This window comes from Pseudorca crassidens, chromosome 9, assembly GCF_039906515.1.
Source record: "Pseudorca crassidens isolate mPseCra1 chromosome 9, mPseCra1.hap1, whole genome shotgun sequence".
In the NCBI taxonomy this organism is placed as follows: Eukaryota; Metazoa; Chordata; class Mammalia; order Artiodactyla; family Delphinidae; genus Pseudorca; species Pseudorca crassidens.
The window spans coordinates 79,125,578-79,143,347 of NC_090304.1; the positions used below are offsets into that span (position 1 = coordinate 79,125,578).

Here is a 17,770-nt window from a genome sequence, read left to right on the forward strand (position 1 = left end):
GCTTCTCTCAGGGGGACTGAGGGAAAGTGCAGCTACCAGGTGTTGGACAGTTCTTGTTGACCCTGATATCCACAGATTTCCAGGACGTGCAGCCTTCCAGAAGTAAGACCACTCACAGTGGACTCTGGTAAGTAAGGAATTGATTGTAAATATCTTCATGCCTATTTTCTCTCATCCAAATCCTTTCCATTTACTTATTAGCCTGCTTGGGTTTTGTCCAAGCAAACAAGTAGTTGTCTTAGTTTTTTTAAATGACCTTAATATTTAAAATATCTGTAACTAGAGCAATTGTAATATATTGATATTTGTAATATTAACATATGTAATCATTTTTATTCCATTACCTTACATGTTATTAGATGTTTTTAGGTCTTAAATGAGATTTCTACAGACATATGTATTTATGAAACGCATAGAACACCTAAAATGTTCAACATAATGTATACATTTCATAGCCTTTATACAGATGAACATAAGAGTTAAATGTGTTGAATGAATTAGAATATCTTCTTGTAAAGTTCATATGCACTATATATATATTTTTATTTAAATATCTTTATTGGAGTATAATTGCTTTACAATGGTGTGTTAGTTTCTGCTGTATAACAAAGTGAGTCAGCTATATACATACATATATCCCCATATCTCCTCCCTCTTGCGTCTCCCTCCCACCCTTCCTATCCCACCCCTCTATGTGGTCACAAAGCACCGAGCTGATAAACCTGTGCCATGCGGCTGCTTCCCACTAGCTATCAGTTTTGCATTTGGTAGTGTATATATGTCCATGCCAGAATAAAGGCGCTGTATTTTTAAAGCCTTCAGTTTGCAGTGTAGATTTGAAAAGTGTTCAGGATAGATCCAATGAACTGATAGGGACTCCCAAGAAGTGGCATTGGTCAAATAGGGAAATATCAGAAACAAAGAGAATATGATGTTGCTTCCATTAACTATATCTTTGGAATTTCTAGTGTAGAGAGAAAATCCTCATGTATATTCAAATTTTTTCTTTGGTTTTAAAAAACAACTGATTAATTTTTACTCATTACTGTTGTAGCTTGAACATTCACTAGTTAAAAATGTGAAGTGCTCTGATGATCTGAACTGACTCCAGGAAAAATTGTGTTGCTGAACTAGAAATAACATAATTTTTTCCTTTTTTGTCTTGAAAGGAGGAGTTTTGCTATTTAAGTTGGAAGCAAACACTGAAATGTTTATAGTTTTAAGATGCCAAAGGTAAAGCCAACATTGATTATATTAAGTTTAAATTATTCTAAACAATTTTATTTGTCTTTAGAAAAGCACATCTGTCAGTTCAGAGACAGGAGACATAGAGAACATTAGCATAGAGACAAAGTGTGTGCAAGTATGGGTTCCAGTCATGGAGTCATGGAGAGAGAGAGAGACAGACAGATTGAGATTATATATGTGCTTCTGTACCAATCAGCTAATAAAAGTAACTCTGGAGTCACCATTTACCCGCTGGTCTAAGCTTTAAGCACATCCATGTAATTTAGGTATGACTGAGAACATGGTTTATTTTAAACAAAAAAGTTGCTAGGGACTCTCTTATCTAATTTTATCATTTGTATCAGCATGAACCTGTCTGTATTCACCATTTCTAGGTTTGTACTGAGGGTAAGCATATAGGTAAATTAGATAGAGTTCAAACAGACAGGACTTTGTCCAAAGGCTTTACTTTCCCTTATCAGGGCAGAAGAAAGACTTTCTCTCTTATCCTCTCTAATTCTGTCTTGAATTTTCAGAAACATGGATTCAGACACATTGCAAGCCTTCCAGAATGAACTAACCTGCTCCATCTGTATGAACTACTTCATAGACCCCGTCACCATAGACTGTGGGCACAGCTTTTGCCGTCCCTGCCTGTACCTCTGCTGGGAGGAAGACCAGACTCCAAAGAGCTGCCCTGAGTGCAGGGGACTATCAGAGAAGCCAGATTTCCAAACCAATATTGTACTCAAGAGGCTGGCTTCCCTCGCCAGACAGGACACAGCTAAACAAACCAACAGCTTGGAGGCGCAGATCTGCTTGACACACAAAGAAGCCAAAGGACTCTTCTGTGAGGTTGACAAGACCCTGCTCTGTGGCCCCTGCTCTGAGTCCCCAGAGCATGCAGCTCACAGCCACAGTCCAATACAATGGGCTGCTGAGGAATACCGGGTAGGTGATGCTTCTAAAGCAGTTAGGAACCTACAGGCTCCTAAATCAGAGAGAAAGATGAGGATAATAATGAAGTTGATGGGGATGGAGATGGTCGAGGTGGAGATTTTTCAGTGTAGGTCGTGTATCATTTTAATGTTGTTGCCCAATTGTCCAAACATGTGGAACTGCTGTATCCTGGGGCGTGTGGTAGCACAAGGCACACTGGCTTCTGATGTGAGCTTGACGCATTCTTAGTCAAGTTATATAAAAATCTGAGTCTCAATTTCTTAGGAAATGAGAAATTTCATTTCTCTCATGGAAATGAGAGATTCCATTATCTATAAAGTTTCCCCAATTCTTTCTTTCTTTTTTAAATTTTTAATTAATTGATTTATTTTTGGATGCATTGGGTCTTTGTGCTGCGTGTGGGCTTTCTCTAGTTGTAGTGAGCGGGGGCTACTCTTTGCTGTGGTGCACAGGCTTCTCATTGCAGTAGCTTTTCTTGTTGTGGAGCATGGGCTCTAGGCACTCAGGCTTCAGTACTTGTGGCACGCGAGCTCAGTAGTTGTGGCTCATGGGGTCTAGAGCATAGGCTCACTAGAGCACACAGGCTTAGTTGCTCTGCAGCATTTGGGATCTTCCAGGACCAGAGCTCAAACCTGTGTCCCCTACATTGGCAGGCAGATTCTTAACTACTGCGCCACAAGGGAAGTCCCCCCACCCCAATTCTTCATTATATGTTTCTGTCACTTTGATATTCAACATATTAGAATCAAATTAGATTAATGTGGAAAAATCTGACCACATCATTCAAACTCAAGATTTCTATTTTCTAAACCAGTGGTCCCCATCCTTTTTGGCACCAGCGACCAGTTTCGTGGAAGACAATTTTTCCATGAATGGGGGCAGGGAGAGGTTGGGGGGATGGTTCCGGTGGTAATGCGAACCATGGGGAGCCATGGGGAGCCATAAGGAGTGGCAGATGAAGCTTCACTTGCTCGCCCCCCTCTCACCTCCTGCTGTGCGGCCCCGTTCCTAACAGGCTGTGGACTGGTAGCGGTCTTCGGCCCGGTGGGTTGGGGACACCTGCTCTAAATGACTGCCTTTGCTCATACATAAGGGGATGGAATTTATGGTATCATCTGTGTCGCTAAAGCTCATGGTTATTTTGCAGGAGAAACTTCTGAAGAGAATGGACTCTTTAAGGAAAATGACACAAGAAATGCAAAACAGTCTGAATCAAGAAGCTAACAAAACTCAGTTGTTAGAGGTAAGAATTAAAATATTCTATTTGTTTGCATGGAGACAGATATAATCCTGGCTTAGACTTTTAGCAAAATTCAAATTACCAGGTAAAGGATAGTGGTCTTTTCCTTGGAAAGAGTAGTGGTTTCAAATGACCTATCATCAGTAATCACAATTATAACAGACCAATACAAACTAGTTCAAAGAGTGCTAGTATATGGGAAAACCAAGGCATGAAACGTATTCCTAGGCCACATTTTGAAGATTTGAATAAACCTTCTCAGACATGGAGTATAAGACAACATTGTGCTAAGTGTGTCTGTGAAGGTGAGGAGAGGAATACAGCAGTACCTAGAGGAGAATTAGTGCATATTTTTAAAGATGCACAGTATGGGGTTTACCTAATAAAAGAATATTTAGAAAAATCAGGGAAAGGAACAAGAAAAAACAAGATTTGGGTAAGAGAGGAAATAATTGATGGAGTAAGAACCCTGAAGAATCCTCCTAGGGAGAAAAACTGGAACCCCCTCAGATGGCTTGATTTAAACAGGAAAAAAGGCGAGAAACTTATAGAAATGATGGACAGGAAGGACCCTTTGAGGTGTGAGGCAGAAAGTTTGTCAAGAGCTTTCCCGATGACAGTAAGGAAATAATGTTTGACGTTTTCTGTTGAGAATGAGGATGAGTGATTCTTTGAATCCACTATCTCTGCAGAACTATGCGGCCATAAGGAAGGTGATGATCAAAGTTCAGTATCAGATGATCCACCTGTTTCTCCAGAAGCAGGAGCAACTCCATCTGGAGGCGCTGGAGGAAGAAGCGAAGGAGACTCTCCAGCAACTCAGGGAGAGTGAATTCAGAATGACTCAACAGAAAGAAAGTCTGAAAGAAATGTACAGAGAGCTGACTGAGATGTGCCACAAGCCTGACTTGGAGCTGCTCCAGGTGAGAAGGGAGGTTCCATCCTCAGAGACAGAGGTACTATTCTGGGCACTGTTGCCATGACATTGAAATGTTACCTGCATATACTCTTATCTCAGCTAAGGGATGATGCTCCTTGACTCCCATTAACTTACTTGTCCAATCCCTTATTTCTCATAGCCTGGTAATCTTTGGGAGGTTTTTTTTAATCCTTTCACTAGCTAACATAGGACAAAATTTTTTCAGTGTGATCAGGAGTACTATCCGGACAGATTATCGAAAATCAGCAAAATTCTGTGACCAGGGGAAAGTTAATTTTCTTGGAGTAATTCTCAATACGTTGTCACTCTATTATCCCACACTTACTGAAGACATTGAGGTTTTGCCCATTGTCTAGGTAAAATTTTTAGAACTGGTAGTCAATTTCAATGTACTCTATAATTCGTTTTATATGGTTCCTTGTTTTGCTTTAATTGTCATCATAAATGGTGAGATCTCTCCTTGGGAATAGGACTGAGAAATGACTGACATTGGAAACCTGATGTTGTTGCATCATTACACAGACTCTTGCTGGCCTCCTTCCTTCCTTCCTTAATGTGCCCTGAGGAAGCTCATCATGTTTTAGTTTAAGTTCTGTTATTAAGATAGCCTCTGATTGTTCCTTAGAGGAGAATGAGAAAAACAATACCTTATTGAACAAACAAGAATAGTAAAGAAGATGCAAAAGGACAGAACTCTCATGATTAACGTGATTTTTTTTTTTCATTGCAGGCCTCGGGAAATGTATTGGAAATGTGAGTGTACGCTAATGACTTTTGATTTCTGGAAAAGTTGTTGTCTTTTTGATGAAGTGGTTGGATAGTCATTCCTTGGTGCCACGGGGAATTGTTTTCAGGCCATCCCCAAAATCTAAATCCCGGGATGCACTATCCCTTATAGAAAATGCCATAGTATTTGCAGATAACTTATAAGCATGCTCCCATACACTTTAGTCATTACTAGACTACTTATAACACCTAATAAAATGTAAATTAAATGCTATGTAAATAGTTCCCACGTATGTGGCATTTTCAAGTTTCACTTTTTGGAACTTCCAGGAATTTTTTTTTTTTCTGAATATTTTCCATTTAGAACCAGGGAGGAAGAATGTAGGGGAGGGATGGATTTAGAATTTGGGATTGACATGTACACACTGCTATATTTAAAATAAATAACACACAGTGGTTATCTCAAACCATAGGGAAGAAGATCAGGATTAAAAATGGTGGTCAGGGCTTCCCTGGTGGCGCAGTGGTTTACAGTCCGCCTGCCGATTCAGGGGACACGGGTTCGTGCCCCGGTCCGGGAAGATCCCACATGCCGCGGAGCGGCTTTGCCCGTGAGCCTGCGCGTCCGGAGCCTGTGCTCTGCGACGGGAGAGGCCCCAACAGTGAGAGGCCCGCGTACCGCAAAAAAAAAAAAAAAAAATGGTGATCAAGGGAGACTTTAGCTTTACCTATAATGTTCAAACTTTTTGAAAAGAATTTATCTATGTATTATTCTATAAGTAAAATAAATTTAACAAAAAAATAGATAACAAACAAGGACCTAGTGTAAACTAACTAACTAACTAAATAAATAAATAAAATAAAACAGAAATTACAGATTCAATCCGTGGTTGAATCCATACATGCAGAACCCTTGCACATGGATGACGAACAGTACATCTTTTGATCTATTAACATCGTCTTTTTGGCTATTTTCTGTTTTATTTCAAAAGGATTCTAGAGGCCTTCTGATCCTTGGTCTGAGAAGTTTCCTTTTCATTTGGCTGAATTCAAATATACCTGAAAACTTTCTGACATTCTGGGCTTTGTTCCACCCACTCACCCCATCCTCTCCAGACTCACCACAGTAAAACTTAGGGAAGGGATTTTTCTGAGATATCACAGAGGAAGCACCTACACTAATGAGTTGGAAGGTGAAAATGGCAGGAAAGGGGCAAATTCCCTAATAGGAAGAGGGGCTGTGATTTTGTTCCTAGGAGTAGCACTGAATCAGCCTGTTCCATTACAGCAAGCCCCCTTGTAGGTAGGACCTCAGAGCTAATGGCTTCCTGGTGCCCACTGGAAAGTTAGACCTTCAGGACCAAGGCAGCCAGGCTGGAATTGGATTCCCTTAATGGGCTGATAAGAGCAAACACGTCGGGCTCAGCGAACTCTTCCTTTTAGACACTGAACGTATCCTTGATGACTACTTGCTGACTGCAGTCCCAAAGGCTTTGCCTGAATTTTTTGCTCTCTGTAAAATGCCCAGGATCTTTGCATCACCTGAGTTGGAATAGAGGAAGTGAATGAAGTTCAATAAGTTGAAAACTGGAGTAAAGTCTGAGAAGAATAGGGGAGTTGAAATTTGATGTAATTTATATTTAGAAAAAAGTATGGTAACTTTTTATATTCCCAAGTGTGTAGAATATAATGTATATCCAATTAACCAAAAATAGGAGAATTCTGACAAAATATCCTGGATTAAAAACTGCTTTTTTGTAATGGTCCTGTGATTAGCCTTTGACCTTGAAATGCAACTGATGTCATTTGTTACAGGACTGATTTGATACAGATGCAAAAGCCTCAGCCAGTGAACCCAGAGCTCACTTCCTGGCCTGTCACTGGAATCCTAGACATGCTGAACAGCTTCAGAGGTAAGAGTCAACCTTCAGTGAGCAGGACTACATTTCATTAGAACTTCTTGGGAAGGAGCCTTCTTTTATTGTTATTTTATTTTTTCTGACATGAAGGTAGTACATAACTTCCCAAAGTTGTTACATTTTTCCTGCTTGTATAGTCGTATTACAAAGATCAAGGCTGAACTTTGCAACCTATAGTTTACCGAAAATGCAAAGCTAGAGATATATATTCAGTTACATATGACATAGGCAGAGCAAGAGGAGAGCAACCAGCTTGCTCATGTGGTTATAAAGAGAGACAATATTTACTTTTGTGAGTAACCATCAATATTGTGTTTATTCAGTTTATTTCACTCTTATAAAGTTAAATATGGCATTGCTGGTTTTTAATTTGTTCTGTATTACCAGCTCATTTATTATGCATTGTACAAAAAGATTTATTATTTCTAAAATCAGCAAGAATTGACAGAAAAGACTAAAATTAGCTTAGGCAGGATAATTGTAATGCTATTAGATCAATTTCAGAACAACTGAAAGGCAAGGGATATTTGAACATGGTTAGCCAGAACATCCTTTTAGAAGCTTCCAGAACATCCTTTTAGAAGCTTCCAAACTATTCATTGATGGATTTCTATCAAAATTTTGACCTTTGAAAATGTAGTAAGTAGAGACCATAGCCCAATAAATACCCACATGATAGCAAGTGCTATCTACGTGCTAGATCATATTAAAGACAAAGGACACAAGAATAGTTTTCTAAATGAAAGAAAAAGAAAATGTTTTTGGTGAGTCCTGAAATAAACTGTCAAGACGTTGACATTAAATCAGACTTCACAGAGTTCATATCTCCCTTTTTTTTTTCTTTTTCTGTATGATTTGAAGTCTTTCTGTGTGCTGGTGAGATAGTAATGACTCTTACTCTTCATAGAAGAGCTAGTCTGAACTCCCTTTGCTGTCTTTGCTTTGTATTTCCTTGGAGGAGGGAAAATGAAAAGACTCATTGGGTAGAGAGCCTCTGCCTCTCAGGCTGTGGAAATCTCATTTGCTGACCACATTTTTGCTCTTTCTGCAGTGGATAATGTTCTGAGTCAGAAAATGACCATTCACAATATGAGCCTTTCTGAGGATGGTACAAGTGTGATGTTTGGAGGTGACCATCACGACGTGTCCAGACAGCCCCAGATTGTGGAAAGATTTGTGGCCTGGGGAGCTGTGGCCTTCACCTCTGGGAGGCATTACTGGGAGGTGGATGTGACACACTCCTCGAACTGGATTCTGGGAGTCTGTAAAAATATCTTGACGAGTGATACTGATATCATTATTGATTCTGAAGAAGCATTTTTGCTATTTTCTATGAAGGTGAACAATCATTATACTTTGTCCACAAACTCCCCACCCTTAATTCAGTATGTGCAAAGGCCTTTGGGTAGGATTGGAGTGTTTCTGGATTATGACAATGGAACTGTGAGCTTCTATGATGTTTGCAGAGGTTCCCTCATATATAGTTTCCTTCCTTTCTCCTTCTCCTCCCCGCTGACGCCTTTCCTTTGCCTTAGGTCTCCATGAATAGTCAAGTTCCATGACCATTTAATTGATGAAATTCTTGCCTGAACAAATTGCTTTCCTAAACCTCACTTGAGGCCAAAGGATGATATCTGACTATCTCTGAGCACATTGTAATTTAATGGAACATACGACTATATGTTTATAAAATGGCATAACCATGTTGAATGTATAAATTTGTTAATTAAATTTTCTTGTAATAAAAATTTATTATGGAATATTTCATAGAGTATAATCAGTTGCTTTTCTTCTGTCATAAATAATAGTTTTATTAAAATAAAAGTTACATACCATAAAGGTCACCCCATTTAAACTATATAATTCAGTGGCTTTTAGTAATATTCAAAAAGTGAAACCATAACTATCTAATTCTAGGACATATCCATCACCCCCAAAATAAACCAATGACCATTAACATTTACTCCCCATTCCCCCTCCCCCTCCCAAGTCACCCCCTAATCCAGTTTTATTCTTCATGGATTTTTCTATTACATGGTTTCAAATAAATTGGATCACACAATGTGTGGCTTTTGATATCTGTTTACTTTCACTTAATGCTTTCAAGATTCATCTACATTGTAAGCAGTGTGCTTTACTTGCGTATCTGAACCAGATTGGGGTGAAAGCATGAGGTAATATATATATCAGGTTAGTAAACAAAAGGAATGGTGCTTAGTTTTCTCTTCAAAGCTGACCTAGTTGGTAAGAACCAAGTGTTTGACAGACTTTATCATTTCTCTAAATCCTAGTCATTAAGCACATCTCAGCTCAACAACATTTTTCCCAGGAAGTTTTTCGTGACTACACAGACCAGTGTAGTTCCTCTCATTACACACTCTCTGAGCATATACCGTCTCATCATAATGTTCAACAAACCTTCCTCAAATTCGCACTTTTACTACTTGACAGACAATTCTGAGACAGTAGCGACAGTATATTATTTACTACTATATTCCTACTATCCAATGCAGACTTATAACATAATACACAGAAGTATAGGATGAATCAATGAACAAATACATGAATGAAAGAATTAATATAAACAAATATTATTCCAGGATTGATAAAGTTTTCCAAAATGTAGCTAACATAATAGACATAAAATGCTAACTGATAATGTCAACAAAAGAGAGGTAATTGATCTGCAGCTTTACAGCCTAAGAAAATTCCATTAGTTTGAGGTTTAAAATAACTACTGCATAATTTTGTTTTATAGTGTTGATTTTGAGATTTCCCTAAGACGATCAGTACAATCTACTGGAAGATGAAGACCCTACATAAAGTGATATGGAAACAGAAAATGGGACTTCACATGATGGTGACTGTCAGAATTTAAACTGACATATAAAATACTACTAAGCATAAGGTGGTATAATTTCCTTAGCAGTGGGAAGGCCAAAACCAATTTAAATTTGAAGAATAATTCAGAAGACAGAAATACAGAATTCTGTAATATAATATGATACCTAAAAAATATTGTAATTGTTCTATAATGTTCATTATACCCTGGTCATTTGAAAGCAGAAACAGTATGGTTCACTAGAAAGCATTCATTTTCAGGCACATCTCCACAAGAATATATTAAATGATAATTTGTTCAAGTTCAATCTATAATATCCAATTCACAAAAACTCAAGAGCTGGATGTATTTTGTTTTCTTTTTACAGAGTACAAGAAGGAGCTTCTTGGTTTGTCTCATTTTTATCTCCAGATCCTTCACTATATCTTCAGTCCTACAATTCAAAGGAAGTATTCAGTGCACTATGGAGTGAAAGTCCTTTCCTTTTAGCCATTTCTCTTTTCATTTTGATCTTTTTCCTCCATTTTCTTTGATTATATCTCTTATTCTAAGCCTCTTGATTGAATGACTCATTTTTTTGTTAAGTTCCATTTATGGTAAGCCCTGTAAAATTGGGTGGAATGAAGGCTGGAGAGGCAAGGGGAATTTTAAAGAGTACAGATGATGCATCTGAAAACAAAACATAAATTTCAAATTAGAATTTGGGAAGGTTTTCATTTTATTTTTAAGAGTCAATTAAGTTATAGAATTGACTTATAACAGATGAGGTGTGATTATCTCATTCATGGCATAGAAGGAAAGTTCCTTTCCTTCCCTTTCTCTGCAGAAACATGGCATCACTCACACTACAGAACCTCAAGAAATAATTCACCAGCTGAGTCTTGAGTGTGAGGAAGTTGGAGCTCTTGTGGTGGTGCTTGCAGAACTGGGACCTTGTAAGCAGCCCCAAATCCTAGAAATGGTGTTGCCCAATGGCCAACACCATTGGTTCAAAGATGACATTGTGAAGTTCCTGGAAGAAATGGAGAATAATCCCCTGTTCAATCACAGCCATGCATTCAAAACAATTCAGTCACTGATGGACTGGGAAAAAGTAGCTTTTAAAGATATTTCTGGAGAAATGTGTAAACTCCAATGGTTAGAAACATTTTATAACTTGAGAAACTGTTGCACCTTAAAAGAATTAGTCCTGGGGGCTTCCCTGGTGGCGCAGTGGTTGAGAGTCCGCCTGCCGATGCAGGGGACACGGGTTCGTGCCCTGGTCCGGGAAGATCCCACATGCCGCAGAGCGGCTGGGCCCGTGAGCCATGGCCGCTGAGCCTGCGCGTCCGGAGACTGTGCTCCGCAACGGGAGAGGTCACAACAGTGAGAGGCCCGCGTACCGCAAAAAAAAAAAAAAAAAAAAAAAAAAAAAAAAGAATTAGTCCTGGTAGTTAAGGAACATGTTAAAAATCCTCACAAAAGCAAAACACCCACCCCCCAACACACAGAAGAAACATTCTGATTTACCCAAGAAGCCCCTAACAACTTACCCCCACTTTTTAAAAGAGATGTATCCCTAGTACTCCTCAAAACACCCCAAACTGTGTACCAGGCGAAAGACAAGGAGTTCCCAGAGAACATGAAGCTGAAACATATTCAAGATTTCCAGAAGGAGAAACAGGAGTGTGAGGAGAAAATGGCTCAGTTCAGGGAACACCACTCTGAACTAGTCCAATATTCCAAGAAATCGGATGTCCCCTAAGGAATCTAAATCAAAGGCCAAAAGAAGTTTCAGGAAAATGTGCAAGAAGTGAAGTCTCCCCCAGAAAACTATTTTACCATGAGGATTAGATTCCATGGAGAGACTGAACAACCTCCAAGGACACCTATCAGATGTTCCACCAGGATTCACCGTCAAGTCAGGAGTTGCAAGATATGCCCCTGAGGGATCGTATGGTGGAGATCCCGGCAAGGCATCCTGAAGAATCAGAAGGAGAACTATAAGAAACAGGCTGAGGAGGTGCAGAAACAATACAAGGTGGATCTGGATCACGGGATAAAGAGTCTGTTTCCTGAGGAATATGCTGCTATGGGGACTGTAGATCTGCCTGTCTGATCTTGGGTTTCAGGGATCCCTTTATTATCATGTTCTTACATCTAGTATAGGTTGTCTCTCTGTATGCAGCATATATTTTTTACAACTGATGAACCCACAGTGACGCATCATTGTCACCCAAGTCCATAGTTTTCACTATTGGTACATGAAAATATTTTTATTTTAACACATAAAGATCATTGAATTAGATAAATAGTTGGATAGATAGACAGATAGATAGATAGATGGCTATTGCACACTCTTAAACACATTTTTATGTTTTACTTTATTAAAACAAATATTTATTAAAGCTGATTTTGAGTTTTCATTGGAAAAAACAGGCAGATAAGTAGTGCACAAGGCATTTGGTATTCAAAAAATAATACATTTATTTCCCATAGAGTCCACCATATACAATTTCATACACAGGTATGCTCTGTAAATATATGCTTTTAATCTCTTAAAGTTACTGGAGATTTATCAATTTTATATGCCATCTAGATGGCTAACATGTTGAATTTATTTGGAAAATCCTTTAGCAGTTTGTGTTATTTGCTTCCTTCCTTGACTTTAAATTTGCAAAATTAGGTCTAAGAATTCATTCTTTTTACCTGAAAATCAGCAGATTTTCCCATAAGTCATTTTTGCCCTCCAGCAGATTTTCCCATAAGTCATTTTTGCCCTCAAGTGCTAGTAAGGCTTATAAACCAGAATAGATAGTGAGATATCCAGTCAAGTGGGGCTCTTCTTGTGAATTTAACGCATGCATTTTCTAATTCATTCAGCACCTAATGTTTTCTAAGCCATGCCTTGTTGCAGGGGATACAGAGATAAAAGTTACAATTCTTAACTTTAATATATCATTCTAACATTGAAGAATGACCAGTAAGTGTAATCAGTAATAGAAAGCATTATTTGGTCAAAAAAGTACAAATACTGGAATTGGGTAAATATGGATTAAAATTGTGAATTAGCTATTACAATAAGATGACATTGGTTAAAATAATTAACTGATTGCTTATCTGTTTCCTCATGTATATGTTCATGAAATGAGAATAAGTATAAGTGAAGATTAAATTTAATGCCTATAACTGGCTCACAGTAGATTCATAGAAAATGTTAGGTTAATCCATTGGAGCTGCTATAAAAAAATATCATAAACTGGACAAACAACAGAAATTTATTTCTCACTATTCTGGAGGCTGGAAGTCTCAGATCAGGGTGCCAAGGTGGTTGGCTGATGGCTTTGTTTCAGGGGCAGACTTCTTGTGTCCTCACTTGACAGAAGACACTCAGGATCTCTCTGGAGCCTCTTTTATAAGGCACTAATCCCATTCATGAGGGCTCCACTCTCACGACTTAAACACCTCTCAAAGAGCTCACCTCCTAATACCATCACATCGGGCATTAGGGTTCAATATATGAATTTGGAGGTGACACAGACATTAAGATCATAGCACTTAGCTTCCTTTATTTCATCCATCTACCATACTTATCTTTTACTGAATTCCAACAAGAAACCACTAATACATAATAGATAGCAAAATAAATTACGTTAAAAAATTAAATACACTTAATGAAATTATTCTACTATATATATATGTCGTGATGACCTATAATCTTGCTAGAATGTTGTTCCAACTCTGGCCCAAAGCATCATTCTAGAAATTTTTAAAATAGTCCTGTTGCTATGTAGATATATTTACACAAAATAATAGTAGGAGATCCATGGTGCGATGGAAATTGCTAGAAGTGCATTTTTTGAAATGTAAACATTTTCCGAAAGGAAATTATTCCACAATTTGCCCTTGAATAAATAGAGATTAAGTAGGAAAAGGGGTAATGGAAGTGATGTTCAGATAGAGGAAACAGCATGTTCAAAAATTCAAAGTGAAGGAGAGCATGATGCGTTGGAGAACTACTTCCACAATTCCTTTGTCCTAGTTCTCTCTTATATACAACTTATGGAAACTACTAAAAACACTGCGATCCAGGTTGGAGGCACTCTTCATTTTTTTATACAGTGCATTTCTCCAAACTACACTTGTGAATTCTGGCAATATAAAAGAAGTGCAATGTACGTTAGGAATATTTCCAAAACTCTAAATAAAACAGAAGAAAAACTAGGATACAATATCAAAATTCGTGAACCTTTTCTACAACAAAACTGTCTGGAAGTCCCAAAATTTGGACAGATGGAGACAAATCAGGGATATCTAAGATTCATGGGGTATCAGAATCTGTTTAGGAGGAAACAGAAGGAAAGGACAGGATATCTGATAAATTTCAGAACCCCAAAAGTTAGCAGTAGGGATTCATTGAAAGCTGGCAGGTCCCTTAAAGAATAACTGATGAACCTGAGTAGGGTGAGTGCGTTCAGGCTGAAATATGCAAGGAATCCACAATAACATGTGAAGGGGCTGGTACCCTCCAGTCCCTACAACTCTCAGACATAACCACCTAAAGCTCCCTTCCAGGACCAGGCTTCATAATGAGAAAAAAGTACTGGGAGTAAAATACGTACGAAGCAAGACTTAGGCAGCAGGAGCAAAGAAGGAGAATGTCTCAAGAAAAGAAGTGGGAAGAGAAGCAGAACCAGGAGATGGCAAAAAGTTGAGTTCATATTACTGAACACCTTAGGAAAACAACCGAGTCCTCTAGACTTATGAAGTGAAGAAAGCTACCTTGACCTACCTTCACCTTATAAAAGTCCAAGAAGACTAATTGCATATAAATACCATCAATAGAGCACGTTTTTCACTTCATATTTAGGAAGAATCCAGAGGGAAGAAAATACCTTTCCTAATATAATAGAACTTGGTATGACTGTTCATGAAGTGGCCTTTAGAGAGACAGTTGCCAGAAGAGCCCTGATGCCAGAGCTACATTAAGAGCGCAGCCTTGTGCTCCCATCTTGGGAGAACACGACCCTCAGAGGCCCTCTCTGCTCCTTTGCCCCAGAAACTCGCAGACGCACAGCTTCATCTCCCTGGATCTATCTCTACCACTGTGCCTAGCCACCTCTAGCTGTTCCTGAAGGTCAGTTCTGCAGTGTTTTATGATCTCTCTTTCACACACCTTCTCTAGTTCCTCAAGTTTCCCCCCCTAAGGAGCCATCTGTAAGTCATTTTGTCCTGGCTTAACAATAATGGACTTTTCTAAGAACTCACTACAGAAAACACAACATGATTATACTTTAATACACAACCAAAATACAAAACACCATAGTAAATTGATGGCAATAAAATATGGTATTTGATTTGCATTGCATCACAAATGGTTAACATTCTCACTCATAAATGAGTTCTTAGAAACCAGTAGTGAAGATGTTATATATAGCAAGGGAAATTTAAAAAAAAAAACAAAAGAAGAAGAAAATTAAACAACACAAGTGACTAGTAAGGATTAAACATATATGAAGATGACCGAGCTGAACAAGAATAAAAGCAATTTCTTTGTAATATCATATTATGAAAGATTAAACATGTAATATTTGTACAGTTTTAGGAAAGCTACCCACATAAACACTGGGGGACAAGATTGATAAGGTCCTGTCTATATAGTAGGGGCGTCTATGTTATCTAGTATTAATGAAATTTTGTGCACATCCTTTTGGGTGTATTGATAAACAAATTAATATGCAAGCCATGTTTGGGGGGTCTGTATACTAGCTACAAATTTCTTATGCAGTAAACATAGTTTACATATAAATTGTAAATTTATCCAACTAATTTGTTGAAATAATTCAAATAAATTAGAACTGCTAGGACTAAGAATAAGAGGTTTTTAAGTTGAGGATTAAAAGCAGACTTCCCTGGCGGTCCAGTGGTTAAGACTCTGCACTCCCAATGTAGGGGCCATGGGTTCTATTACTGAGCCCACATGCCACACTGTGCGGCCAAAAATTGAAAGAAAAAAAAAGAGCAGACTTTACAACAGCATTTAATTTTTTCTGTTTGAAGGCAAGCTACAACATTGTATTTCTGTAATGATTAAAAATTTAAAGATGATGCATTTGAAAAAAGATGAAGTGGATATATAGTTGTTCACAGTGATAAAACTAGAGGTGAATTCTCTCACATTTTGTGTCATGTTTTCATGTATTATCAAGGAATACATTCATATTATGAGATGCATATATCTTTAGGTTCAAAATAATTTGATACAGATCTCAAAAAAAACAACTGCTGAATGAAAGAGAAGATGTAGAGAAAATTCCCTTCCATTCCTCTAAGCTCTCTGGTTGGTTAGCAGATGTGTGGTCAATGTGTGGACTGCTTTATGTACAGAATGTCTAGTCAAACAAGTGCCCCATGTGCCCCGGTGTCTTCGCAGACACAGGCCAGAAAAGAACCATGAGGCTTTTCCCTTAGACGAGCACTTATTTTCCTTCACACACTAAGTGTTCATCCAAGAACAGTGGATGTGCTAGAGCCTAGCACAAGACAAGAATTCAATCTAAAAACTTCTAGAAAGGTAACCAAAATATTTCTAGCTTTAATTGTTCTTCACAAAACTAACGACACTGAAACATTTTCCTCATCGGAAACAACTATCAGTATCAAATTAGTTGTTATGCCTAACATACGGAACTAGTTATCACTTAAAATAGTATTTTATCCTTATTACATCATTATTTATAAGGGCTCTTAGGTCTGAACACTAATTGAATCTGCTTTCAGCATTTTGTTGCAGAGTTTTGGAACCAGTTCCTTTAGAATGTGCACTTAAAATAATATTTTATCCTTAATACGTCATTATTTATAAGGGCTCTTAGAAAACTCTGACAAGGCCATCATCAAGCTGCTAGCGCATTCTAAAGGAACTGGTTCCAAAACTGCAACCAAGTGCTGAAAGCAGATTCAATTAGTGTTCAGACCTAAGCATGGTTTCTAGTCTTCTCTTAATTTTCCTCTGATCTTCAGGAGCACAGCCAATTACTATGGACTGAAACTTCTGATCCCCCAGCCCAGGAGGCACCTCTGAGGGGCATGCGCTGTACATCGACGCTAGGTGACTCGGCGTTTCCCAAATCATCCAGAAACGTGCTGACCACCTCGCTGATGATCCTGGGGCATGCTTGAGGGGCTCCTGCTGCTGGGGGTTTCTAATTGTTTCCATTGAAACTTCAACGGTCCCATCAAACGCTTTGCAGTCAGATTTAATTCTTCTCTTTCCCCGTCGCCGATCTGCGCGTGCCCTGGCTGTTCTGGATGCTGTGCATCATCTCAGAAGGAAATCTTTCTCCTGCTCAACTGCAGCAGCAGCTTCTCTCAAAGCTTCCACCCTGCGCTCCAGCTGGTCCAGGCTCTCCAGAAGGCGGCTGGAGAGGTCAACCCATGAACGAGGAGCAGCAGAAGCGACCTCGTTGGCCTTGATGCTGATGCTCGCCTGAGCCATCTCGGCCGCAGGAGGCGCCGCCACCTTGCGGCGCTCGCCTCCCTCTGACGCGCCGCCCGCGGCCCCCGGGCCGGGGCCGGGGCCGGGGCCGGGGAACCAGGTGCCTGTGCATGAGACGCTCGCTGGCCCCGGGCTCGGACGGGCTCCGAGGGGCTCGGACGGCTTCGGACGGGCTCGAATGGTCTCAGAGGGGCGATGGCTGGCGAGAGGAAGCCCAGCGATTTCCCAGCGCGGGCGCGGATGGGAGGCCTCCCGTGGCGCCTGGGCTCACTCTGCCCGGGAACACCGCCTCCCCCAGTTTCATAAATATGATGCAACTTCAGGCCTTTTCCCCTTTCTTAAAAGCAGATGTAGATATTTGTTCTATGAAGCTACATTAGGCGTAATATGTTTTAATATACAGTTTAATTTGTTAAATAATGCGTGTCAGATAATTCTG

The 17,770-nt window shown here is 39.2% G+C and overlaps 1 protein-coding gene and 1 pseudogene across 2 annotated transcripts; one reads left to right on the plus strand and one right to left on the minus strand.

The window, feature by feature from the left end:
- On the plus strand, positions 1-8,702 carry LOC137229690 (tripartite motif-containing protein 64C-like). 2 transcript variants are annotated; one of them, XM_067747652.1, is made up of 8 exons: positions 13-127; positions 1,170-1,233; positions 1,764-2,178; positions 3,335-3,430; positions 4,120-4,350; positions 5,098-5,120; positions 6,909-7,006; positions 8,064-8,702. In XM_067747652.1, the coding sequence occupies exons 2-8, from the start codon at positions 1,208-1,210 to the stop codon at positions 8,555-8,557; spliced, it is 1,383 nt and encodes a 460-aa protein (XP_067603753.1). In that variant the 5' UTR covers positions 13-127; positions 1,170-1,207; the 3' UTR covers positions 8,558-8,702. The 2 variants fall into 2 exon arrangements, with proteins under 2 accessions (XP_067603754.1, XP_067603753.1); XM_067747653.1 differs by lacking the exon at positions 1,170-1,233 and having other exon boundaries at positions 1-127.
- A 7,891-nt stretch (positions 8,703-16,593) lies between these two features.
- On the minus strand, positions 16,594-17,331 carry LOC137229691 (BAG family molecular chaperone regulator 2-like; annotated as a pseudogene).
- Between the last annotated feature and the right edge of the window lie 439 nt (positions 17,332-17,770).